Below are 27,529 nucleotides of genomic sequence, written 5' to 3'. Positions count from 1 at the left end.
ACATTTGTAATGATGAAGTTGGAATTTAGTACATTTAAAATATATTAACTTTAAATGTAATATCGAATAACACACTACAGTTAAATTATAATCAAGTACTTTACAAGTGCTTTAGTTTGTCAAGCCAACACATCGATATAAGTGTAGTATTTTAAACCAAGACGAAAAAAAAAAACTAGATTATTTAAAATGTGCTTAAAAATTGCAATTTACAATGTAACATTTTAATTGGACATTATTACAGTGCACTCTGTACTCCCTTCAAGTACACTAAGAGGCCTTTTATTTCATTCATTTTATATTATTTGCAAAAACATTATTTAAATATAATATCTTTAAGATCTGAACATTCTGTACATTCAATACAATTGAGCGCACTTCTTTTTCACAAGGGAGTTCAATCTGTGTTGGTGATATTTTCTCTTTTTATTTCAATTTTTGCATTTGCAAACCTTTTCATTCGTTAGACCTGCGCCGACATTTACTGTATGCATGAGGCCCCTGGTGTCTTTCATATCAAGCATTCAGACAGCTTTCCCTATAATAAGCAAACTCATCAGGAAGACCATGATGAAAAATATCCACATAAAGAAGCGATCCATGACTTTGGCAACTTTCCGCCACTCCCCGTTTCGTCTCTGCGTGGCCTTCTGCTCATGATAAAAGTTAGCGATGTACTCGATATTCCTCAAGAGGCTTTGCTGATGACACAAACACTGACCTTCAACAAGTATCTCCCTTTTCTTCGCCGATTCTTTTCCAGTCGCTCCGCTCTCCAACACTCTCTCTCCTGTAGCTCCCGCAACCTCTCCATGGTCAATGCCCACACAGGAACCATCTGTCCAGCCAGTGTGGCACTCATTTCCTTGCCTTAGTGATAAGGTTGGACTGACATCCTCATTTAATTGATCTTTTATCTTTTGTGAACAACCGTCACTGGCTGAAATGCTTCGTACCCTCAGAGCGAAGTCCTCGCCCCTGGCCTGGCCGTTTATAGTGCAGCTGCTTCCCTTTTGCGCAGGTTTGTCTGTGTGAGCAGACAGGCAGCCCTCACCCATGTCATAGACGAAGCAAATCCGAGCCAGGTAGCGCAGGACAAAACGACGTGCCCATGTAGGAACAGGTTGGGCCTCTGGTCCGCAGTGGTGAATGTTCATAATGAAGATAGTCAGGGCTGTAGAAGCTGTAACCATTGTCATTGTGGCGATGTAATATTTCCCTGTGGAAACATTGGAATCGGTGAACATAGACAGCAGACTTCTTTTCAAAGCTTTCAGCAATAAATAGATATTTAAAGAGTCATCGATTATCTGACCTCAAGAGGAACGTTTATGTTAATTATTCCAATGTTAACCATTGACTGGGCTACAACTTCAATAGTGAGTTTGCTAATAAAAGGCACAGTTGCAGGCAGCCCTAGACTCATTAGAAAGGCTCATTAAAATGATTGACCCTTGGCACATTGTTTATTGCTCTAGCAGCCTATTTGCATTTCATACAGTCTGATAATTCTTTATTTCAGGGCTTGTGGGTGGAGGTGTTTACTCTTTGGTGAACCCCTTAATTACACACCAATTGAATCAAAAGGGGTGTTGTGCTGAATAAAGAAGACTAAACATTTATACAGCATGTGGCCACTTTTTTGGGGGGGGTAGGAACTAAAAGTGCCAGAACAGATGTACCTAGCCCAAGACACTTTAACACAGAGCATGCATTTAAGATGTGATGGAAAACTATGGTTCTAATTGTCCATTATTTGATGTTAATTGAGGTCAAATTCTTTAATGCTGCATGAATTGTACAGACATACTGAATACCTGGAAAATATGGGGAAAGTAATTATCAATTCCAATTAATGATGACACTTGGGATGATATATGGGAACATGCTAAAATAATATCAGTCTGTAAATCGGGCAAAAGCTGTTCGACTGAAGACAGATTCCATATATCCCCTAATTGTAGACATATCTTTAACAATTTCTTTTGTCTCAAATGTAAGACTGAAATTGGTACTCACTGTTTATGGTCATGGTATTTGATACAGAAATAATGGCTTCAACGTATTCTTGACATAGAACGAAGAGTACAAACTTATAATAAAATCGTTTGGTATTTCACATGACATGCAAAAAAAATATTAATAATTAATTAAATAATGGCCAAATTGTTCTAATTGTACTAATTTGTTAATTTGCCACGTGAAGATTAAAATTTGATTGTTAAATGTATTTTCTGTATTATTATTCTTTTTGTATAATGTTTTTTGTGAAGTCGGGGTATGTTGTACATGTATTTTGAGCAGAGATATGGTATGAGCTATATTTGGCAAAGGAGTATGTGTGCAATGCAACATGTTCCACTGATCCAAAGGTTTTCCAATCATGTATACATCGACTGAGGTGCTGTATTCTTTATAAGGAAAGGAATGTTTTTCACTGATGCATATGTACCAAGGATGTATATAATAAAGGACAGTTTTCTTTCTATGGAAAGTGGATTGTGCCACATGTAAGCATGAGGCATACGTTCCATTTTAAACATAAGCAACATATTGTTCTACTTTACAAGGAATTTGCAAGTTCCTCAGTGGTGTATATAAGCTCAAATCCTTAGGGTACCACCCCAGAGAAACACATACAGCATGAGTGAAGGGAGAGGAAGGAGAGGGGGAGAGAGGAAAGAGATGGGGAGAGACAACAGAGAGGGGAACAGAGAAATCTGAAATGAAGACCACCTCTCCTGTAACCTTCCTCTTCTATGCCCGTTTCTCTGCTATGCTGACATGTAATAAAATAAGAAATAAGAGAACTCTTGGCAAAAGAACTGGTGTTGCTTCCGTGATTCAACCATAACGGGGAAAAGCTTAATTTTCAAGTCTACACCACGATATCTTGTTTTTTCCCCTGAAAGTCAAAAACCTTGTTAAAAAATATTTTGATTATGCTTAATTCAAGTTAAATTCTCTGAAAGCAAGTATTACTATTATATTGGTATTATCAAATTTTGCTTTTCAAGTAACTTGATCTTGTTTTAAGCATTTCTTCTTTTTTTTACCATTATTAATTCAGCAGTAGGCCTATATAATATGCTGAAGTCACTGAAAGCATCAGCCAAATGCATAAATGGGAATTCTGTGTTGTGCTGAACATTTGTTTAAAAACCACAGGCTATGCACTGCTATCCTTAATAGTACAATTATTAAAGGGGTCCTATTATGCCCTTTTACAAAGTCTTGGTTTTGGGGTGTACTAGAATATCCTTTAAAAAAAACAAATAATTTTTCACATATTTTATTATTACAGCACCTCTCTCCCCAGTCAGGCCCGAAAGTGTCAATTAGTTCCGGTTTCAAAGAAGCCCCTTCTTCTGAAATGCAAAATGTGCTGCTGTGATTGGTTAGCTGGCCCAATGTGTTATGATTGGCAGTGCTTAGCGTGTGTTCGGGAAATGTCCCGCCCCTCCATGTGAGTTCTGCTCTAGTGTAAATATTAAGGATGGCGGCAATTTCAAACCAATTTGAGCCCGATTCAGACCCTGACAATGTTAACAAACGAGGATCGTCCAGAACGGATTTCATGCACGGACTTTGCAAGCATGGATTTCACAGGACGTTTCAGAATGGTATGTTTTTTTGGGGGGGTAATTTTCTTATACATTTTAGATACGATGTTACACTATTTAATCATGATATTTGTCGGAAATCTATGGTAATACAAACAGTAATCGATCACAAAACCATGGTTAATTTTACTAAGGGGCGGTGAACTTACAAACGCGAGAGCTTACAAAAGCTATAAACATTATATCAACAGTAATGTTGGCAGGTGAGCGTAGCAACAACACAAAACGTATAATTGGAACTGTTATTAGAAAACGCAACTACAAATAATAGGACATACTTACAAGTTGTGATCCACAAACAACAGATTGTCCCGACAAAGTGGGAACTGCTCCATTTCAGGAGAAGATTTTGTGCGCAGCCTGCATTCTGGAAGCTGTAATCATTGGGATTATAATGTTCAAGAACAGTTTAAAATAAATTTTAACCACTAAGTTCGTCAGCCTTAGGAAGGTCAAACAAATGAGTTGTGGAAAAAACAGTGTCTCTTTAACATAGCAGCAGCTCAACCAGGCCTCGTCCGCTTTTTTGCGTATTCCGTGGGCGGGGACTATTTAAATGAGTAACATTATGACTTCACAAAGCCTGGAAAAAAACGCGTTGTAGTCCAAACGAGCCGTTCGTTGTAGTTCTTGGAAAGTGCATTCTGTTGAATAAAATATCTCCCTTTGGAATGAACTTTGAGCTTTGTAACCTTGCCGATCTTTTTTATGCTCAAACAGCAACATTACACACTAACTAAAGTGAAAAAGCATAAGAGGGCCCCTTTAATGAGCAAAAAAAAAATAAATCACAGTTACTGCATGTTAGAATAAAAACTAATTGTACAATTACTAGGGGTGTAACAATATATTGTGTTACAATATACCGCATTACAATATACCGCAATACAAAAATGCAACAATATGTATCGTGGATAGTGACAATATGTATTGTGTATAGTTTACCCAAAATGAAAATTTCTGTGTGAGAAAAAATTCAAGTTTACAGAGTTTTAGTGTCAGTACTACATTAAACTAGTATATAATGATGAAAATAATGTATAATAATGCAATGGGGTAATATTCATGGGTCCTGATAATGCCAAATGTCTTATGTTACCAGTAAAAAGTGGCCTACATTAGTTTATTATATCTAGTCTGTGTCAGTGTGACGGGCCCTGTGTGATCCAGTGAGGTCTCTCTGTGGGAGTGATACCTGTGTGGTTGTTAATTATTTTTGTTCTATTGAGGTGATTGCTGATTGGGTGCACCTGGAACCTATGAGCCAGGGGAGATAAAGCTCCACTTGGTCAAACTACACTCTCTTCTCTCTGCAATCTAGACGTCAACCCTGGCCTGATCATCTCGACTGCCACATCTTGTTTTGAGTTTATTTATGTTACAGAGTTATACTTTCCACATTTAAGTAGTTATGTTTAGTTACTCTTTTGTTAAATAAATCACTTTTGACCATTTATGCTGTCTCGTTCCCTCTTTTGTCATGACCCTTGAGCCAGGTTGTGACAAAATGGGGGCTCGTGCCGGTCTTAGTATTTGGGCAATTTGATAAGATATGGGATTAGTGCAGCCATAGTATTGTTGTAGCCTAGCCTATGTATTGCAGTCCAGTTTGTTGGGAGCGGGGCAGCTCGTTGGAATGGTAAGACATTTGTTTTACTTTGGTAATTGTTTGTTTCTTTGTTTGTTCATTTGGCGTGGCAATATACAGTAGGTTGGTTGGTTGAGCAGGGTAAGTGAAGGCTTGTTTATTGGCATTTGAAATAAATTTGTAGGTAACTTGTTTTTTTTACAAATTAGTTATTGTTGTTCTGCAGTTAACAGATAATCCAGGTGACTGTTGTGGTTCCTCGTATGCGTATTGCTGATCAAAGTGGTTGGAGTTTTCTCTTGTAGGCTGTAGCGACGGTCCACTTTTGGGCTTGTTGAGCGGATCCTTGGTAGTGTTGTGGTGAACGTGGGTGAAGCTTTTAGCTTGGGAGCATGTCCGTGGTTTTGGGAGGGTCGCTAGTGTGCTAGTTGCTCTTCCAGGCCAGCGGTCATTAGTGCATAAATACCCACCACAAGTAACTGCATGAAGACTAGGGATAAGTTAGTTAGTTGGGTTGATTAGGATAGTGGGAAAACTCCATACTACGTGAGATTTAGTTCTCTTAGTACGCATGAGGAAGCTGCACTGATTTACTGGGTCTGTTGCTGTGGTGTTGATGAGCCAAGTGTAATTTGTTGTAATGGCAGATTGTGATGCGTTTATTGCAGCTCCGTCTGAAGAGGCGTTGGAGCGTTGTACTAGGGAGCAGCTACTGAAGATTGCAGAGCACTTCTCTATAGTGGTAGGTGACAAACGCCTTAAAGAGAACATTAGGGTAGTTTTGAAGGCTGAGTTGAGAGAAAAGGGTGTGTTGCCTGTAGACGTGAAAGATGATTCTCCAGTTTTCGCTGGTGCACTTATCCAGACTCAGGGCTTAACGTTTGACCAACAGAAGGAACTGTTGTTGATTCAGCTTGAGCATGACAAATGTAAGCATGAGTTGCAACTCAAAAAGCAGATTGAGGTGGAGAAGATTCGGCAAAAAGTAGAGCAGGCCAAACTAGATCTAGAAGGGCACCGCTTATCTTTGGCAAATGATAGTAAGGGGTCCAGTGAAGATCAGAGTAGGCAGTTGTGTTCCTTTGATATTAATAATTTAAGATTACTGCCACAGTTTAATGAAAGGGACCCGGATACTTTTTTTGTATTATTTGAGCGTGTTGCCAGTGCTAGAGGTTGGCCTGATGCAGATTGTGCTTTGATGCTTCAGTGTGTGCTGACAGGACGAGCACAGGAAGCTTATTCATCCTTGAGCGCAGAAGATAGCTCTAGCTTTGTAAAAATCAAGTCTGCCGTGTTAAAGGCGTATGAGCTGGTACCAGAAGCGTATCGCCAACGTTTTAGGTCCTGGGAGAGACGTACTGGTCAAACTTATATGGAGTTTGCTCGGGATGTAACTAGTCATTTTAAACGTTGGTTGGCTGCGCTGGAAGTCACCACTTTTGAGCATCTGTGTGACCTTGTTGTTTTGGAGCAGTTCAAAAACATACTTCCTGGTTACATTGCAACATATGTAAGTGAGAGAAAGTGTGTCACGGCGGCGGGTGCGGCTGCATCAGCAGATGAGTATTTGTTACTCCATAAAGGGAGTTTTAGAGAGCGTGCTATAACACGTGAGCGTTCTTGGAGAGCTGATGCGCCAAAGTTAGAAGCAGTATCGCGAAGTAATGTTGACACTAACTGTAACTACTGTCATGAAGAGGGTCACTGGAAGGCTGATTGTCCACTGCTGCATTTTAGGAATAAAACTGTAATATCTAAGGTTAAGCCTGTGGCAGCAGCTGCGTCGGTTGTTACGGACTGTGTATCTGAGTTGCTTGCAGCGGAGCTTGAACCGGATGTCTTGGCAGCTTATGCCCCTTTTATTAGAGATGGGTTTGTGTCACTGGTAGGAAGTGAGGCTAAGGTTCGAGTAAAAATTCTAAGGGACACAGGGGCCTTTGACTCTTATATTGTGGGATCTGTGTTGCCGCTGTCAAAAGAAACTGATATGGGTGACTGTATTCTAAGTCGTGGCATGGGTTTAACTGTTTTGCCCATACCGTTACATAAGTTGGTCCTGGATTGTGAACTGGTGAAAGGAGAGGTAGCCGTAGGTGTGCGTCCAGCGTTGCCCATTGAGGGGATTCATTTCATTCTGGGTAACGGGCTGGCTGGTAGCCGTGTTTGGGCTGACACTCCTCCCTTGCCAGTTGTTACATCTTGCCCAGTTAAGTCTGTTGTTGACCAAATTGCCGATGACTTACCTCAAGTTTTCTCAGCCTGTGTAAGTACCCGAACAATGAGTAAAGCTGAGTCTGAGAGGGAAGCTGATGGGAGTGAAATTGAGTTTGTGGCTCCATCATTGTCGGATTTTCCACTATCTGTGTCAAAAACTGAGTTGTTACAGGAACAGCAAAGTGACTCTTCCCTTAAAGAAATGTTTGACTGTGTAGTATCTGCTAAGGAGATCAACAGTGTAGCAAGTGGGTATTTTGTACAAAATGGCTTGTTGCTTAGGAAATGGTTGATTCTGGGTACTGACTTTGTTGGAGATGCTGTCGTTCAGTTGGTGGTACCGACTAAATTTCGTCCTCTTGTTTTAAAAGTTGCTCATGATGAGAGTGGGCACTTTGGTGTGAAAAAGACTTATCTTAGCATCTTGAAGCATTTCTTTTGGCCACGGATGAAAAGAGATGTTGCAGCATACATTAAGACATGTCATGTGTGTCAGCTAACAGGAAAGCCCAATCAGTTTGTTAAACCTGCTCCATTACAACCCATTCTGGTTGTGAATGAACCATTTGAGCACCTGATTGTGGACTGTGTGGGTCCGTTACCATGTTCTAAGTCTGGCTGTAAATATCTACTGTCTGTGATGTGTCAAAATACTCAGTGGTAATTGCCCTCAATGGATATGCAGCAGGATACCAAGGCGGTAGTGAAGGCTCTAAGTCAGTTCATTTCGGTTTTTGGCATTCCGAAGGTCATCCAGAGTGATCAGGGGTCCAATTTCTCTTCGCACATGTTTGGTCAAGTTTTGAAGTTGTTGCGTGTCCGTCATAACCAGTCATCAGCCTATCATGCACAGAGTCAGGGAGCCTTGGAAAGATTCCATCAGACTTTGAAGTCTCTCCTGCGTGCATATTGCACAGAGCTGGATAGAGACTGGGAGGAGGGTCTTCCTTGGCTTATGTTGGCTGCAAGAGAAGCTGTACAGGAAAGTACAGGTTTTAGTCCTAATGACTTGGTTTTTGGACACAAAGTGCGTGGGCCCTTGGCTGTTTTAAAGGATGGCCTGGTGGAGGCGGAACCGCCCAGAAATTTGGTTGATTTTGTCAATGGCTTTAAGCATCGTCTGTTTGTAGCAGGTGAAATGGCCAGGGAGAAATTGCAAGTGTCACAGAGTAAGATGAAAAACATCTATGATCGCCGTGCGGGGCATCAAGAGTTTAGTCCGGGAGATCAAGTTCTTGCACTGATGCCTGTTGTGAGCTCGCCGTTTCAGGCTAATTATGCTGGTCCTTATACAGTTGTTGAGAGAAGGTCTGACCTGAATTACATAATTGCAACACCAGGACGGAAAAAGTCAACAGTTATGTCATGTCAACCTTCTCAAGCCATATTATAAACGTGAGGCGGAGGTAAGCCAGACGGTGAGAGACGAGGTGCATCCTGTTCTGCTTGTGAGTTCGGTGTCAGAACCACAGGAGGCAGATGGAGTGCCAGAACCAGATGACAGTTTGTTGTATGGTCGTCTAAAAAATTCGGAGACACTTTGTAACCTTGATAGTCTGTTGTTGCATTTGACTGAGTCTAAGCGTGGTGAGTTGTCTGATCTGATACAGAAATATCCGTGTCTGTTTGGCGATGTTCCTACATGCACAAATTGGATCGAACATGATGTTGATGTTGGAGATGCACAACCAATTAAGCAGCGCTTTTACCGCATGTCTCCAGAGAAACTTAAACATCTAGACTCTGAAGTTGCTTACATGCTGGAAAATAATATTGCAGTCCCGTCACCTTCTAGTTGGTCTTCACCGTGTATTTTGGTTCCAAAGGCTGATAAATCGCCTAGGTTTTGTACAGACTTCAGAAAGGTAAACTCAGTCACTAAACCAGATTCCTTTCCACTGCCGCGTATGGACGACTGTATAGATCAGGTTGGTTCTGCCAAATTTGTTAGCAAGTTTGACTTGCTTAAGGGATATTGGCAGGTTCCATTGTCTGCGCGTGCTCAGGAGGTGTCGGCCTTTGTTACACCATCTGGACTCTATTCTTATAGAGTCATGCCGTTTGGTTTGAGGAATGCTCCAGCGACATTCCAACGACTGATGAATCGCGTTGTGTCAGGTTTAGAAGGTTGTTCTGTTTACCTAGATGATCTGGTTATTTATAGTGATACATGGCACGCTCATCTTAAATGCATTCGAGCTTTGTTTGACAGGTTGTCTGAGGCGCGTCTGACTGTCAATTTGGCCAAATGTGAGTTTGCGAGGGCAACTGTGACGTATTTGGGACGTGTAGTGGGGCAGGGCCGTGTAGCTCCGGTCCAGGCCAAAGTCAGGGCAGTAGAACATTTTCCTGTGCCTACAATTAAAAAAGAGTTACAACGGTTTTTGGGTCTAGTCGGATACTACAGGAGTTTCTGTAAAAACTTCTCTACAGTTGTTTTTCCTCTGACTGAGTTGTTGAAGGCTAAGGCAAAGTTTGTGTGGTCTAATGAGTGTCAGCAAGCCTTTGAGAACATTAAGTCTCTGTTGTGTTCGTCTCCTGTGTTGATAGCACCACAGTATGATAAAACATTCATGCTCCAAGTAGATGCAAGTCAGGTTGGTGCAGGTGCTGTTTTGTTGCAGGAGGATGGTCAGGGAATGGCAAGACCAGTTAGCTTATTTTCCAAAAAATTCAACCGTTATCAGCTGAATTATTCAGTGATCGAGAAAGAAGCGCTGGCACTTGTTTGGGCTTTGCAGCATTTTGAGGTGTACATTGGAGGGGGACAAATTGTTGTGTACACAGACCACAATCCGCTGACATTTTTACAGTCACTGAAATGTCCCAATCAGAGACTCATGAGGTGGTCGTTGTTTCTGCAAGCCTACGCACTAGAGATTAGACATATTAAAGGAGTGGACAATGTGATAGCAGATGCGTTGTCACGTGCCCCTCTGCTCTAAGTTATTAATGCTACTTGTTGTCTTGTGACCTGTTTTTTTTTCTATGCCTGTTTTCTTAATTTGCTTCCCAGGTATCGAGGTTTGCTGAAGATGGAATGGGGGAAAGCAGTAATCCAAGCGCAAGTTGAAGGCCAAATGTACATTTCTGCTGTGTGTATATCTAGCCATTTATTATATTCTGGTAATTTTGTAATATTTAATGATCTAGATTATAGTGGGTTACGTTAGTTTTTCTTGATTTTGCCGGCGGCTCCTCTGGGCCACCGACTTTATGGGGGGGGGTGTGACGGGCCCTGTGTGATCCAGTGAGGTCTCTCTGTGGGAGTGATACCTGTGTGGTTGTTAATTATCTTTGTTCTATTGAGGTGATTGCTGATTGGGTGCACCTGGAACCTATGAGCCAGGGGAGATAAAGCTCCACTTGGTCAAACTACACTCTCTTCTCTCTGCAATCTAGACGTCAACCCTGGCCTGATCATTTCGACTGCCACATCTTGTTTTGAGTTTATTTATGTTACAGAGTTATACTTTCCACATTTAAGTAGTTATGTTTAGTTACTCTTTTGTTAAATAAATCACTTTTGACCATTTATGCTGTCTCGTTCCCTCTTTTGTCATGACCCTTGAGCCAGGTTGTGACAGTCAGAGTGCAAGCATACTCGTCTAAAATAATTCTGTATTTTCAGATTCAGAATCATCAATATTTTTATTCTGGTGCAACCATTTTCCTGTGCATTAGGTTACCAGCACCAAGTCCAAGCCTATTCATTTCCACCCATTCATGTAATACCAAATTTTGTATTTTAAATCAACAGTACATTTTTTGTTAACCTTTTACCATATGTCTTGGAGTATCGCAATAGTATCGTATTGTGAGTTCAGTATCGTGATGAATATCAAATCGTGACATGAGGGTATCATTACACCCCTACAGTGTTGTGTGTAACGCGTTACAAAGTAACGCGTTACAGTAACGTAACTACTTTTTCGGGTAAAAAGTAGTGTAACGCGTTACTACTGAGAATTTGGTAACGAAACGTAGTTCCTTTTTCAATTCCGCACAACGTTACTTTTCCCATGGACAGATTTGACAGCAACACTGTCTCCTCAGCTGCGCGCTTGCAATAGTCACAAGCTCCGTGACAGAGGCTGGTAGCAGAGCAATCAATTCTGTGAATTACACTGCGCAAACCAAAAGTAATACTCCCACCGGATGAAGAAGGGTTGGCTCTCCACAGAACATAAAATATTAATTGTATTGAATTTTTCGTGTTCGCATTTATGAGGAAAGAAACAATATGGACGTAACAGTTCTTCGGACTAGACCGCTCTGAAAGCGGCACTAACCCAGATAGCAAAAAATATCGGCACGGCTTCTTTTTGCCGCCGGCCCCAAACTGTCGGCTATAGGTGCGGCCCGCTGGCGGAGAAGAAAGTTTGCCGCCGAATACGTCACTCCCATTTCTTGCGAGATGCCGCCGGCGAACAGCCGCCGGGCCGCCGACTTCATTCTCTCTGGCGGTTGCCGCCGTCTAAATGAACCGCGGCCGGCTGGCGGCAAGCCGCTTTGAAATCGACCAGCCATGTCATTGGCAATGGCATGAGTGGAACTGACAGCATTTTAACTTTCACATTTAAAGCGATTATAATTATTATGTGAATTATATCAAATTTTTAGGTACCAAAGTCATTATAGGGTTTATAACAGATTTGACTCAGTCTGATTCCATGATAAGGTTTAGGAAAATACATTTAAATTACGTTGAAACTCTGAAGCGATTCAGTGATAGGCCTATGTAAAATATATAGAATTATTTTATTTAAGGTGACAATTCATTTCTTTGATTTATGCACAAGTGAGATGCACAAATAGTCCAAAAAGAATTCCTTTTGTAAAACTTACTTGGCAATAAATATCTTTCTGATTCTGATTAGGTTTTAAAATAAATATTTCATTCATGGTATGAACAATTTAGCAGAATAAATGGATGAAGTTAGACTTTTAACCAATGCCTGAAATCAGTGAACAGTGAAAGACATCTGCAACTTGGCCAAAAGCTTGGGTATGCTTTAGATTTTTTTTATTAATTTGCAACCATGGTAATATTTATAATAAACATGAAAATCCCTGTTTTGACCTGAAAGATAAAGTGAAATATTTAGAAATATTTTGTCTCTCTGTCACCCCAGGAAATTTCGTTTATGTCTTTCATTTTTTTACAAGTTCGATTTTTTTATTTATTTTACCTTTTACAGGTATAAGGGATTCATTTGCAATAGCGAGTTTTGCAATCTGTACAAATGTTTAAGAAAGTATTAAAGCACAAACAGAGAAGTACCTCCACCGGCCGAGAGGGGCAGTACCTAAAAAACGGAAGCAGATTTACCAACACAACAGTGGCGTCACACACGATTTCAGTATTTGGAGACGATATCCTATCTAGTCATTGACTACGATCTTTAAAGTAAGTACATTTTTCCTTTTTGTGTAACGCAATATTATGTTCATTTTTTACATTTTTAGTTCATCTTTTTCAAATATGTTCTTGCCTTACTAGTCAAGCTAGTAAGTTAGCCTGTTTACAAAGTTTGCGTCATGTTTCTGACATAGCTAATGTTAGTTAGGCTAACGTTACTTAGTTTCTTCCTGGCGTTAGTTTTTTCTTTTCTTCTTTTAACTATATTTACGTATGTTTATGCAAGTGTGAGTAGGCCTACTACAGTATGTGGTTTAAGATAGTATTGGTCAGTCGAATAATTAACTAACTTACGTAACTAAATCCTGAAGGACAATTCTCCCGCCCACGTGGGAATGGTAACGTTAGTTAGCAACATCTTTACGACAAGAAAGACTGATCAGTATAACTTGTGTTGTTTTCTAACTAAACATAATGATGTTTTGTTTGATTCGACAACCATGCTGCTAGTCTAGTTTAACTTACAGTGTTAGCTAACACATGCTGCTTCGCCTTTTTTACTCACTGAATTCAAGCATGTTCGACATGTTGAAATGTATCTAGCTACAGTAGATCGCCAAAGCTTTACATCTAGAAAGAAAGCTTTACATCTAGAAAGTTTAACTTTTGGTGTTTTCTTACAAAAATAACTATGTGTGTGTGTGTATATATATATATATATATATATATATATATATGTGTGTATGTATATATGTGTGTATATGTATATGATTGTGTTTGTCTGAACATGGTTTTCTGTTGATCCACTTGTGAAAATGACTCGTTTATTGAAGGGGTGAGCATTTTAATGTTATTGATTTTGCCTGGAAATTAATCAAAAAGTATACTTTATGCAAAATGTTCTTCTATTTTAGATGGTTCACATTGTTCAGTTTATCAACGAGGAGGATCTGCCATTTGCAGTGGTTCCGCAAGAGTGGCTCAGCGAGAGCATGTGCCATTGGCCCCCATTTAACCTCAGCAAAAAGACGAAGGCAACAATTTAGCCATCCTCTGCACACCTCCACACAGCACCTGGGAGAAACATCATTTTAAGTTCATGAAGGGAGCAGGTAAATGGGTCTGACTTGTGTATTTGATTTTCCTGTATTTCATCTGTGTAATTTATTTTCTGTTTATTGTGGATAACTGACTCTTATATTCATTATTCCCTACTCTAGAATCTTGTAAGTCTCAAGAAAAAAAACTCTAGAAAGATGCATCGATTCCAGAAAACCAGGAAAATGCTGAACTGGTATGTAAAATCTATTGCTGTTATGCTGGATTTGTGATCCTGCCACTAAACTATACCATTTGTTAGATTTTCAAATTTCTGTTTCCTCTTTCTCGCTACCAGGTTTCTCCCCAGTAATCCAGACTCCACTTCACAGAGCCAAGAGTTTGAGTACAAGTAAGTGATGTTATTTGTGAAGTTTTTTTGTCTTGGAAACTATTGCTTCTATTTGAAGTCGGCATGAACCGGAAGTTACAAACGACTTTTCTCCAGTGTTGTGACGTATTTAAAAGTGAAACGGTATATTGAACGGAGGGCAGGGTTTTACTCTAGCGCTCCTGTTCTCCATCTCTGCTCATAGCACGGTTTGAGGGGAGTTGCCACGCCCTCGCGCCATAGCACATGACCGGAAGAGAAGAGAAGTCGTTTCGAGGGGGGAGGGAAGGGTAACGTATTTGATTAAAGATTATAAGGCTACATGAATTTTAAAAGAATAATGAAGTGCACAGATAAATCATTTATAATAAACACTACAATATTACATATAAAAATACGAATTGTAAAATCTTACTTCAAGAGCAGGTGAAGCAAGTTCAACAAACAATGTTGAAGACGTTTGCTTGCACTGAGCAATTAGGTACAACTTGCAAACAGCACCTGTGGTTGTAGGTTTAATTCCCACTGGGGCTACCTGTACATGTAGTAGACCTAGATATAAAGTAAAATTTAACATTGTATACTGCATATATTACAGTCTGAATCCTTAGCCTTTCACATTTTTTATTTATTTATGAGAAGCTTCAGAGAAATGTAATTTGTAACACTTTTTTGGATTTTCAGCTTTGTGTAGGGCAGGGGTCGGCAACCCAAAATGTTGAAAGAGCCATATTGGACCCAAAAAAAAAAAAAAATCTGTCTGGAGCCGCAAAAAATTAAAAGCTTTATATAAGCCTTATAATGAAGGCAACACATGCTGTAAGTGTTATATTAGCTTTATTAGTATCAAAATGATAAGTAGGCTACAACTTAGAGCTTAGATCAGGCCCAAAAAATCAAGCCCGGCCCGACACATTTAACGTAATTATGAGCCCGAGCCCGATTTTAACCCGACCATTTTTTAATGCGTGGGTCGTTATAACTGACGTTCTCAACTTTCTTTCCCTCGCGCCCGCAACATTTATGTTTTGTCCCGCTCCCGCCCGCAAATACACTTTTTTCTGTACCTCCAAATACTTTCAAGTTAGCCTACGTGTCGCCACCATACATCCTCCTGATAAATTATTTGTTATTAAAACATTAAAACACAAACCACTGTTAATTTAACATAAAAGCAAGCAGTTTACTGCGTGCATTGCCATGACTGAATGCGCGCAAAGTGCGCTCTCTTAATAATTCCTAAAAAGCTGACAGTTCATCGCGATCTCACACATCTCTGTTATTATCAATGAAGCTGACTGCACAATGAATCTTTCATAATATCCACACTTTGTTCGTTATAATTAAAGGATTTGCCAGCATACAGAATTCAGCACTGAACAAAAACGTCAGTTTTGAGCGGTGAGGGGAGTCTATCTTAAATGCTTCTGATTGGCCATTGCGTTCAAGAAATCAACACATATGTCTGTGATTGGCTATATCGCTCAACGCTGCAAATACGTTATGAATAGAAATTCTGGCCTGTAAATCGTTTCTATTTTGTTTTAGTAGAGTGAGTGCATTACCGCACGCGCCCGCGCTCGCACTCGGCCATCAAATCTAGTCCCGCGCCGCACTAGAGTGCGTTGGGAGTGCTCAGCTCTTTCTCTTTTCCCCCTTGGGATCCATGGCCCATGACACACCCGCCGGTTTGTTTGTTTGTTTGTCAGCCACCGGTCTGGCATCACGCCGATCTGACAGACACGTGTGTCACAGTCTATGAAGTAAATTCTTCGTTGACAGAAATGTTGAAATTAAATATTTATTATACACATTTTTACAACGTTGACAAACTTTAAGAATATTTGTAATGTTTTTCCTCCTACAGAAATTATATTAAAACAAAAAATATTTGTTCCATTTTCAAATTTTTGAAAAAGCTCCAGGGAGCCACTAGGGCGGCGCTCAAGAGCCGCATGCGGCTCTAGAGCCGCGGGTTGCCGACCTATGGTGTAGGGGATAAAGCATGTTTTAGAGACATGTTCCTGAAGACCATTGTTCAAAGTAAGTTGGATATTTTTTTTTAGATTTAAGTAGATGTGTATGTCCTATTGTCCTCATGCAATTCAAATTAAATGACAGATCTGTATTTTCTATATTAGCCATCCGGAAGGACCCGGCAACCCAGGATGCACTGATGAGGCGGTCCAGGTTAACGTTACGCGTTACCTGAAAGGAGCATCTGACCGTGAAGGCAGAAAAAGGCGCCGCACAGCTGAGAGGGACCCACAGCCGACCACTTAAAACTATACTGACTACTGACACCCCAGAATCACTGACAACTGGAATCCTTTCTTTATCTTGCAGTCAGTAGAATCAAGACCCTTAAAGAAGTCAGAAGTGTCAGACTACACTCACTCACTGTGGAAATTACTTTCTTTTTTTCTTTTTCAAATAAAGCTTGTAAATCCTTGTGCCACAGGTCAGCATTGGGGTTATAATGGCCTATTCTACTCCAGAGCTTTACTATAAATTACTACCACTTATCATATTGTTAGAAATGGTTTGTAAATGTAGTTATACTTTTATTTATTTGGTATCTTGCACATTATTTGGTATCAAATATCCTCTTTACTTGTCATAATGTTTACTGGTAATTTTTTACCCTAGAGCTGTCCTTTTTATATGAACACTTATTGTAAGTGTTGTAATTTGCTTGTAAGGCTGTTTAACCAAAATTGAATTGGAAACCTGCATGTTAGTATATTGATTTATTTATTTTTCTGTTATGTTTCAGTGATCTGAAACATCTTGTTTAAATGACAGTTACTGTACTTTGAAATGTAGAATAAAAATGCCAATTGTAAATTTGTCTGGTTTGAGCAATCATTATTCTTGACAAACTGCATGCTATAAATAAATAAATAAAAAATATATATATAGCCAGAATAAGCGGCGGCAGAGCGCTCGAAAATAGCGTTTGCCTCCGGCGGGCCGCGGAAGGACGGCCTTCAATATAAAGGCGGCGGAACGGCGGTTGGCCCGCGGGCCGGCCGCTTAACGAAGGCGGTAGGAAGGCGGCTGCCGCTTTTAAAAAGCGGCTGCCGCCGGCGGTGCGCCGTCCAACGTGTTTGCGATGTCGCCATTCTGACGCTTCTACTGCCGCCGGAGAACCGACGGTGGTCCGCCGACTCATTGCTATCTGGGAAAAGACTGCTTTAAATCTTTCACAGAGACCTCAAACAGGCATTTAAAACACCAAATATTAAGGATTGGCATATCAAGCAAAATAATATTCGATGATTGCTCGAAAATCGTACCTCTACCCCCACATGCTTACAGTAAGACGGCGTTCGCTCAAATCCCGCTCCGATATTAAATTTCTCTGTATAGACCTGCGTGTTGTAGCCTAGTCATTAAAGAAAACGATTTAGTTTCATATTTATGTTTAAATAAAATAATTTATTTTTTAATTTCATCAATGTTGATTATATGAAAAGTGAAAAGCATGAGTAAGAGCATAAGATGCGCAATCGGGAGACAAATGGAGTGGGCAGACATGATTTTGACCACTTCATTAAGTTTGTTTTTGTAGAAAGCCTTTCTTTAAAGTGAATTTCGTTTTGTATTAATTGTATCTTAATTTTAATCAATGTTTCATCAACCAATTGTCTTTAATAAATAAGCAGTAAATATAGCAGGCAATATAATCAGGACTTCTCAGGAGCTCCGTGCCGGCGCGTGGACTGAGCTCGTCTCATAAATGAACCGAAACTTAGCGCAAGCTACTTGCCTCAAAGATATGAGAAATATATAGAAAGCTTGAAATGTGTACTTTAAAACAAAACTATTCAAAACGAGAGAAAACAGACTCTCTGCTTATGTAATCCATATGAAATGTGCATTTCTCTCTGGCGCGTTCACTACTGTGAAGATCGCGAGTCAGCATCGTCAACTTTATCTTTGCAGCCGACACTGACTGACAAAGAAAACACTTGTTTATTAATAAACAATTGAAATGTCTCCTTGCTATATTTGATATTCATAATCATTTCTTTTGCCGGTTCTTTGTGACATTTTTCATGAACGCGTCACCACCGCTCAATAGTTAATATTGTGCTTTGGTGTTCAGTTTATACAGGTTTTTCAAATGTTATTTAAATAAATATATATTTTTTTTCTATCTCAAAATCTCTCTTTTTTTAGTTTTTTTTCTTTCTAGTTTTTCAATAAGTAGAGTTCATGGTAGAATTTTATGTAGGCCTACACATTTAGGAACAGATATTGGGTTCTGCCCAAAGTCAAGCAACATAAAAGTAACGTAAAAGTAACGAGTAACATAAAAAGTTACTTTCCAAAGGGGGTAACTAAGTAAAGTAACAGATTACTTTAAGAAGTAACGAGTAACGAGAAAACACTACTTTTTAAAAGTAACTTCCCCAACACTGCACCCCTAACATTTACAAGTGAAAGTTATTTTGCAGGATCTCACCAATGAGTGGCACGTTCTCTGAAGGAGGCATGCTCTCCGCGACCAGAAGCTGGAAGACGGTAAGGGCTAGTAACACTGTGACCCCTAAAGACACTTTCTCCCCAGAGTCGGCTGGCAGGTAGAAGCCCAGTGGAGCCAAGAAGGAGATCATCATGCAGGGAATGAGCAGATTGAAGATATAAAAGGAAGCTCTTCTCTTCAGGTGAAGTGTGTAGGTGATATCTGGGTAGGGGTCTGAGCAGCAGCCATAGAGAATAACGTTCTTCTTAGCAGGCATTCCCAGAACCTGCCACTCTACGTTCTCCACAAAGTCAGAGAGATCAGCACTGTCCAGGGCAATGTGAAGGTCCATCTGGTTGCCGTTGTGGGTCCAAGAGCCAAAGGTGAGGCGGCACTGCTGGGCATCAAAAGGGAAAAAAGACACATCTACTTTGCAAGAGCTCTTGGATATTGCCGGCTGGTCCCACATAATCTGGCCATCATGGCGGATCACCACATTGGTCTCCATAGAGCTGGAGAACTGGTCATCTGCACTGGAAGGCAGAAGGTGGAAATCAATAAAATCATTGTCATATTCAGCACTTTTCTACTTTTCATAACCCTAATGAAAACCAAAAATGAATGCATGAATCATATTTGAAGTTCCTTCTTACTGGTGACTAGTCTAACACTGCAAACAAATCTTTTTCTTAACTGTCTCTTTGTCTTGTTTTTCAGAAAATATAAAAAAATATCTAAACATCCTTTAAACAAGATAAATATAAACATATTATATAATGAGAATTAGCTTTTCTTACCCCATTGGAAATTTTATTCTTTTTCATTCTTTTTTTTTAACATCTGTAAATTTTGTTAATGTATGCCTAAAACAAGCACACACACACACAGTATATATATTGGTCAATTGGATAAAAAAAATGAAGATGTGGAGTTGCAAACATAATAATCAGTTATACTGATCTTATTTATGTACATTTAAATATTTTCACAAGACAAAAATGCTGATTTAGGAAATTACTTTTTGCCGAGCAGACAAATAAACACACACACACACACACATATATGTATAGTATGTGTGTGTGTGTGTGTGTGTGTGTGTGTGTGTGTGTGTGTGTGTGTGTGTGTGTGTGTGTGTGTGTGTGTGTGTGTGTGTGTGTATGAAAAATAATGAGTTAAGACTGATAACCCTGTAGTGCAGTTTGTTATGAGAAGAGGAGACAGAAAACTTACTGTACGCTCCCATGAACAAGCAGTTCATAAGAATGTACAGCCTTTGCAACAACAAAGTGATGACAGGACATGACATACAATTTGTGGCTGAATCGATGAAACCCAATACCAATCCGACCTACTTGTTATATAGGACAATATCGGGTCTCCATACATAACTACTAGGTATACGGATGGTATCAAGCCCATCGTAGTCTGTCTTATTCCAGGTGAGGTAGGCATCAAACCACACCTGACGTATCCACAAGTATGTTGTGAGGATCTGGTTTCTTTCATCCTAGAAAATAAAGACGGATTTCACAATTTAACAAATACATTAATATTATATAATAATATTAACAAATATAATCCAGTCAGCAAAATAAATATCAATATCAGTTAAAAATAGCTAAAATTATGTGACATTATTTTTGTCAGAAATTGATTGAAAAACACTTTTATACAGATAATAGTTGTATGAATGATGACCATGCTTTCAGTTTATGAATTACAAGGCATTTTATTATTTTATGGGGCATAAAGTTAAAAATGTCTATGTGGTATAACTGTCCAGAGATTGTATAAAATAAAAAAGTTTTGAATAATCTTTAATTATTATCCTTAAACAGATAAACAGTTTTGTTGTAAAATGAAAAAAGAAAAAGATGTGACCGAGAGGACCCCTGTAGGCACATATTGTGTCAAGGGCAGCTTTTTTTCCTCTTTTTTCTTAAATAATGATTAAATGTGCACATTGTGTGTTTTTAAGGAACATTTTAATATTTTATTACATTTGATTTGGTTGTAAAAGCTGACATTTTAAAATCATTAAATAAAAAAAAATTTGAATTTCTTTTTTAAATATTCAAAACCGTATGATACAAACATGAATACAAATATTACATTTCTTAGCACATTTGTTTTAATATATTTAATGCGAGACACAACAAGCTAAACCATTTTCTCTCTCTCAATGTACTGAGGGGCAATTCCATGCAAAGGTCATCTTTACCATGAAAAAATAAAGTTAACCAAAAGAACAAAACCCTTTTTAAGTTGTCCATTTAGGTCTGTAATATACTGTATTAATGTGCTTTAACAAAAATTTAAAGAAAATTGCCTTGTTTATCCACCAGATATGAGGTGAGCAACAATGCTTAAATTACATTTTCAACCAGCCATATTTCATGCTTTCAAAAAAAGGTATCAAAGTCCCACCTTTTTAAACTTTATTTTGACAGTAAGCATTTTGCAGAAAGATGGAGGCATGCCTGAGAAATAAATATACTAATTTGGTCATAACAGCCCTGCCTGTTGAATTTATAAGGGCTATAATAAAGAGGTCTTGACGCTTCAGTGCACTGTCACGTCCATAACGTTTTAAAGGTTTAGTTTATTTAATATGACAATTATAAATGCAAATAACTTGATTTATTTACAAAGCTAAATTATGTTTATGCTTATTAGGATAGACAATTCATCTCACTACTTTGCTCTGAACAACCATAATAATGCGTTACGGACGTGACCGTTACGGACGCTTCATATTAAATCATGCATATGACTATTGTGATCTGTTTCAAGAAAGAAATGATTTTGGCCACTTCATTTCAAGTTTTGTTTTGTAGAAAGACTTTATTTAAAGTGAATTTCGTTTTGTATAAATTGGATCTTAATTTTAAATCAAAGTTTCATCAACCAATTGCCTGGATTTAATAAATAAGCAAATATAGCATGGAGGTGCGATCACTTGCAACACGTGAGCGCGTCTCATAACTGAACAGAATCATTTCAGACAGTCTTCTTAATGTGAAAACACAGCCATTATGCGTCAACAAAAGTGCCATGATGGTTTGATTGTTGATTTTCCAAACAGATTCTATGTATTTCAGATGTGTCACATCCATAACAGGGTTTTTGTCACATCCATAACGTTGGTTTTTCCTCATAATACACTTCATAAAAATATATATATTTTAAACATTGATATTTTTATGTTCAGCTAAGACCCCTTCATCATGTGGATAGCAATATTTATACATTGGATTTAAAAGTTCACAGAGTTTAAAGGAAATCGAACAGTATACCAAAAACTCTGTCATTTCCCGTCACATCCATAACGCATGCATATTTTCCTTTTTTGGGGGTGCTTAAATATATTCTAGAAAAACATATTTTGCCTGTCAATTCCCCAGATTGGGTGCTCTGAGAATATGCATTTCCAATTTAAATATTGTAAGAAGTTTTTTTTTTCTGAGACATTTCACCTGTCATTATGAGGAACGTCATCAACGTTTCACCTGTCATTACGCTGGAATTACCCTGAGCCAGAAATCTATAATCTATGTTCTGAAGTTTTTTACAGAGGGGGTTGATCACATATCATTGTTTGGTTTATATAACATTATTCATAAAAACATGGTGAAAATGCTTTTTCCCCCCTGACTGTTTACAGGATTTTCTAATTTATGGAGTGATAAAAAGAGATTTCCAAAATTCCCTTTGTAAAAACTTTAAACTCAAATACATGAAAATGAAAACCTAATTCTGAACCTGGCTTCATCTAGTGTTCGGATTTCTGTTGAAATAATAAATGCCTTACTGTATTAATTAACTGGGGAATATACAGTATGATATTTAGTTAACTAGTTTTACTCTATTCACCTGTAGTAAAAGAAACAGTTGACGTATTTGCTCAGACAGCACAATTCAAAGGTAAAGAGCAAAGCAGGGAAATGAGACATCAAAAAGACAGAGAGAGAATGAGAACGAATGTGTGATTGACCGAGAGGCATTACCATATCAATGATCTGGGAGAGAGTGATCTGCAAGGTGACGTTAATGATGTTGTCCGTGTCCTCCACAGGCCTCAATGCACTGGTGTAATTCACGAATAAATCATTCAGCAGCTTGAATGCATATTTCCCCTGGGCACACAAACACACTGCCGAAAAGGAAGAGGAAAGTGATTTAGATTTGGCCGATTTGTTTTATTTAGATTGATTAATCAATTAAGACACAAAGTCAAATGGTGGTGTTATGAGGGTGAGGAAGGATGAACCCAATAGCAGACAGTAGTCAAGGCAACACGATTTATTAAACAAATAACCTGGAAAACAAAGCCCACGAGGGGGCAAAACAAGACAGGACTACGGTGACTTACTAGACAACGACACTGACAAAACACTAGAAAACAAACACTTCAAGAGAAACTAACAAAGACTAGACTTTCAATGACTATCAAAGACAAGACTTTCACAGGGTACTCACAAGTAACATTTGGCAATGAACCGACACAAGACAGCAAACACAAGGGGATTAAATAAGGAGACTAATCAAGACATAACAGGTGACATGGGTGAAGCAATAAAGACTGAATCAGGATAACAAGGGGGCGGGGTTAAGAGACGAGACAACACAAGCACATGGCCATGACAATTGGCCATGCGCTTGTACACAAAACATTGGTTCTGTCATGATCCTGCCACAAGACCAGGAATAATCAATAACATGATGGCAGAATCATGACAGGTGGTTCCTTGAGTATATTGAGTAAAACAGCTATCCTCACATCCTTAATGAGTTTGGTGGTTTGGGATGGAATAGTTTGGTGAGTGTCTAGGGCTGATAAAGAATAATCTGAGCACTTGAGGCACTTAAGCTTATTTATAGCAATAAGCCCATCAGACCCATTTTCATTCTATGGTCAGTAATGGTGCCCTCTTAATTCTGGACTATTACCACCACACCACAAACTATTTTACTAGCTTAATTAGGTTTAATGTCAAAGAAAATGAAAATATTCCCTGTACTGATTTCCCAAATACCCTTGATTCTTGCTGACACTTAGATTTGTCTGGCTCCCAGCTCAGGACGCTTTATCAAAAAGCGCCAGTAACAGGAGAGCTACAACAACCCTTCAAACTGCAGTCCATATATTTGGCTGAACTACGGCCACACTGCGTGCTGCAGGGGAACTCTAGTGAACGAGCACGATTACTCAGTTACCCCCTCCTGTTCTCTGAGGATGAGTGTGGTCAGCGCTTTCACTGGCGAATCAATTCACTTCAAGTGCCAGACAAAATAGCGCTCTAATGAAAGTTAAAAATGGAGGCTGTGGTGTGAAAAGGATGTGTGAGATCCAGCTGGCAGCGCTGCTGTCCTGCAGCATGAATTGAGCAGCAAGTGCTCAGAAAGTATCAAATTCTTGTGACCAAAAACACTGGTGTCAAAGTTGCTTCTTTAGACCAAATGCAAAAATGCTTCAAGGACTCTGTGGTCCATATATTGGGTTCCTATTTGGGCAACTGCCACATAAACTTTTAAGACAGTACATTTAAATAATACATGCGACATTACAAGTTATTAAAGTTTCCAGGATGTGTGTGGACCTTAGAATGAGCGCAATTGTTGAATGTCCAATATGTAAATTACAAATCCTCCAGTCACCAAAACATACAGGAACTAATCACAGGAGTTCCATTTTTGCATAATTAATAACAATTGAAAAAAAGCACCTCCAAAGGGAATTAAATAGAAACTCCGGGTAATACCGGGACTGCTGGTCTTTACATGCCTCTATGGAATTATAAACACTAATTATTAATCAGTGTGCCAACCTTGAAGAACATGTCAGATCAGTTTGATTAGAATATAGTACATTAAGTTATAGATCAGTGCTGTCATCTGTTCACTGTTGTTGTTAGGGTTGAATACACAGATGTTCCAGAGTAGCGTGCACATGTCCATCTTAGAATCTCTTGGAGGGATATATGTGTGTGTGTGTGTGTGTAAATTGATGCTATGCAGAGTATTTAGGAGAACAATGTGGAAATTTGCTGTAAATGCAAGATCTTAATACAGCATCTTCAGTCTTTATCACATGGAGTTTCTATTTATTTGAATAAGTGTATTATTTAAGAATTCACATTTATGTGACTAAATCTACCAAAAAAAACAGACTGACAAAAACATAAAAAAAATCTCAACAGCAAATTAAATATAAACTCTGGGACCAAAAGTTGCAATAATAATAATAAAAAAAAGTTACATATAATACACAGAAACACTTAGTTTATATAGGGGTCAATGACGTATAAAGATTTTCAACAGGCCAATTTTAAAATACAAAAAATACTATCTATTGCAATTGTTCATACTTTAAGAATGTTGTGTACACATAAATTCATATTAAAATTTTAAATTAGGTGATTTTAGTGGGGGTTTTTTTCATTTAGATGAATTGGCCGTAGCCTCAAAAAAGTGTCAATTCATTTCCTTAACATGCTTAATATGTTTTTTACAAGTTCTCAGTAATTAAAGTGTTTAGAAACAAAGTATTTGCATTGTTTTTGTTCACTTAATACTGTATTAGTGATTCATATTTCAGCCACAGAAATTAGATTTTATTTTTAATTTAATAGTTTTTGATATTATTGGTTATACCACATGATGAGTGGTCGCTCCAAATGACACGAGACTTATCGTTAAAATTCTATTTAAATAGATCAATAAACAATACATTTCATACAAAAAAAAAGATTTAAACCAGATTTTATTAAAATTTCACCGAATTTTCAAAAAATTAATTTTCATAATTTGTATATATATATATATATATATATATATATATATATATATATATATATATATAAATCACATCGTGCAAACATAAGTGCAACATTCCATTTAACTTGACAGAATTTTTTTCTAAAAAATAATATATATTTTTTATATAAATACAGGTATGGGATACAGGTAAAATGTATGTTTTTTTAAGTAATTAATACTTTTATTGATCAAGGACACATTCAATTGATCAAAAGTGACAGTAAAGACATTTAATGTTACAAAAGATTCTATTTCAAATAAATGCTGTTCTTTTGAACTTTCGATTCATAAAAGAATCCTGACAAATAAAATGCATCACAGTTTCCACAAAAATATGAACTGATAATAATCAGTTTTTTTTCTTGAGCAGCAAATCAGCATCTGGAGTAATGATGCTGACAATTCAGCTTTGACCACAGGAATACATTTCAGTTTACTATATATTCCCACAGAAAACAGTTATTTTAAATTGTAATCATATTTCACCCTTCTCCTAGAAAGGTGTAACTCCGCTCTTGCTGCAAGGTCAGAATTAACACTGCCTAAGGCCAGTGGTTTTTACTTTGCTTGGTAGAATCTGGTAAAAATCTGATTAAATAGATTATTTATCTATTTATTTATTTATAAGGTACTAATAAATGCACAATATCCAAACTGAAATTACGTGCTCTAAATTATTTATTTTGAATTTTTCTCATATTGTACAAAGATTGAACATAAATCGTCTGAAATATATATTTGTAATGCATTTTTTAATGCAAATGGCATAAGAAATTATACTAAAATAAAGTACTTTATGTATATGAACCATCAATTGAATATAAAAGCACAAAACCTGCCAATCTAGGACATATATCATTCATGGAAAACACTGCAGTGTTGCACCCCATGATATATTTTCAAATTCAGTCAAAATTTACAGGCACAGAATTGGCCACCTAAACAAAACAAGCTATCATCCCACAAAAAGTACAAATATATGTAGAAATAACTTAATATTCATTGTTGTTGTTGTTGTTTTAGGTCATAGCCTGATATCCAAAATGTGGTTCTACTTAAAAAAGGTTTTTGTTTTTGTTTATTTGAGAGAGAGAGAGAGTTACAAACCTGCTTGCACCACATGATATTTTGACACTTTAAATAACAGAAACTACAAATAACTAATGCTTTTTAAAAAGTTAAAGTGAATACAAACATGGGAGAGGTAAGTTACAATGGTATATTTTTATGGATTTAAACCCTTTTTTAGCTGATAAAAATGCAAGTTCAATATTGGACAGAAAATGTAGGCGTCACGTCACTGACTCATAGACTAATGTCATATCAATAAGTAATTATGATCTTGTTTAAACTCAAATATAGCCGACATATGAAAACAAAACAAAAAAATACCTAATTGGAAGCCTGAATAAACGTTCATAAAAAGAGCGCACCCTTACCTGGAATAAAACCAATGGTGGCAATCAAATGGAAAGAAGCCCAAATAACACGTGGATTCATTTTGTGGCGTGAATGAGGAATACAAACTCTTCTGTGGTCTCGTGAAGGCAGATGCAGCATTTCTCAGACATTCCCATAGTTCAGTACCGTATTGAGACCAAGCAGACAGCGCAAGATATGCGCAACTCGAGGGGCTAGAGAAGTGTCGCGTGCTAGTTAAGCGATGACGAGTTTCACTACTAGCCTAGATACTGGCGACGTACTGGTAGTCGACTCGAGTGTCTGAAAATATGCCTTGTGGTAGTTGTGGGAGCGTTGTGGTACTTGTAGTATGCGTGGGACTGGAGAGTGGAGACAAGAGAACTGAGAGGAAACTAAGACCACTTTTGAAGTATCTATCTATCTCTCTATCTTCAGGTCGTATTTCTGCCGTTAAAGGTAGGACCTATCAAATATTTAGAAATTCTGCAATTAATTTTTCACTTAAAGACTATTATGCTGATATTAATTTGTATGAATTTTTTACATAGCGCTCAGGCTTTTTTTTACCCCACTATACATAAAAACTACACAGAAAAAT

The 27,529-nt window shown here is 38.1% G+C and overlaps 1 protein-coding gene across 1 annotated transcript; it reads right to left on the bottom strand.

Annotated features, from left to right (window-relative positions):
- Positions 1 to 335: 335 nt before the first annotated feature.
- On the bottom strand, positions 336 to 27,097 carry LOC130095419 (neuronal acetylcholine receptor subunit alpha-10). Its single transcript, XM_056262156.1, has 5 exons — positions 26,949 to 27,097; positions 22,698 to 22,843; positions 20,043 to 20,197; positions 18,691 to 19,223; positions 336 to 1,219 (listed from the first exon to the last, which is right to left on the bottom strand). The coding sequence occupies exons 1-5, from the start codon at positions 27,067 to 27,069 to the stop codon at positions 525 to 527; spliced, it is 1,650 nt and encodes a 549-aa protein (XP_056118131.1). The 5' UTR covers positions 27,070 to 27,097; the 3' UTR covers positions 336 to 524.
- Positions 27,098 to 27,529: the final 432 nt, after the last annotated feature.

Source organism: Rhinichthys klamathensis, unplaced genomic scaffold, assembly GCF_029890125.1.
Source record: "Rhinichthys klamathensis goyatoka isolate OS25496 unplaced genomic scaffold, OSU_Roscu_1.1 h1tg000191l_1, whole genome shotgun sequence".
Taxonomy (NCBI): Eukaryota; Metazoa; Chordata; class Actinopteri; order Cypriniformes; family Leuciscidae; genus Rhinichthys; species Rhinichthys klamathensis.
Note: the sequence above shows the minus strand (reverse complement) of the source record. Positions and strands in the feature narration are given on the sequence as shown.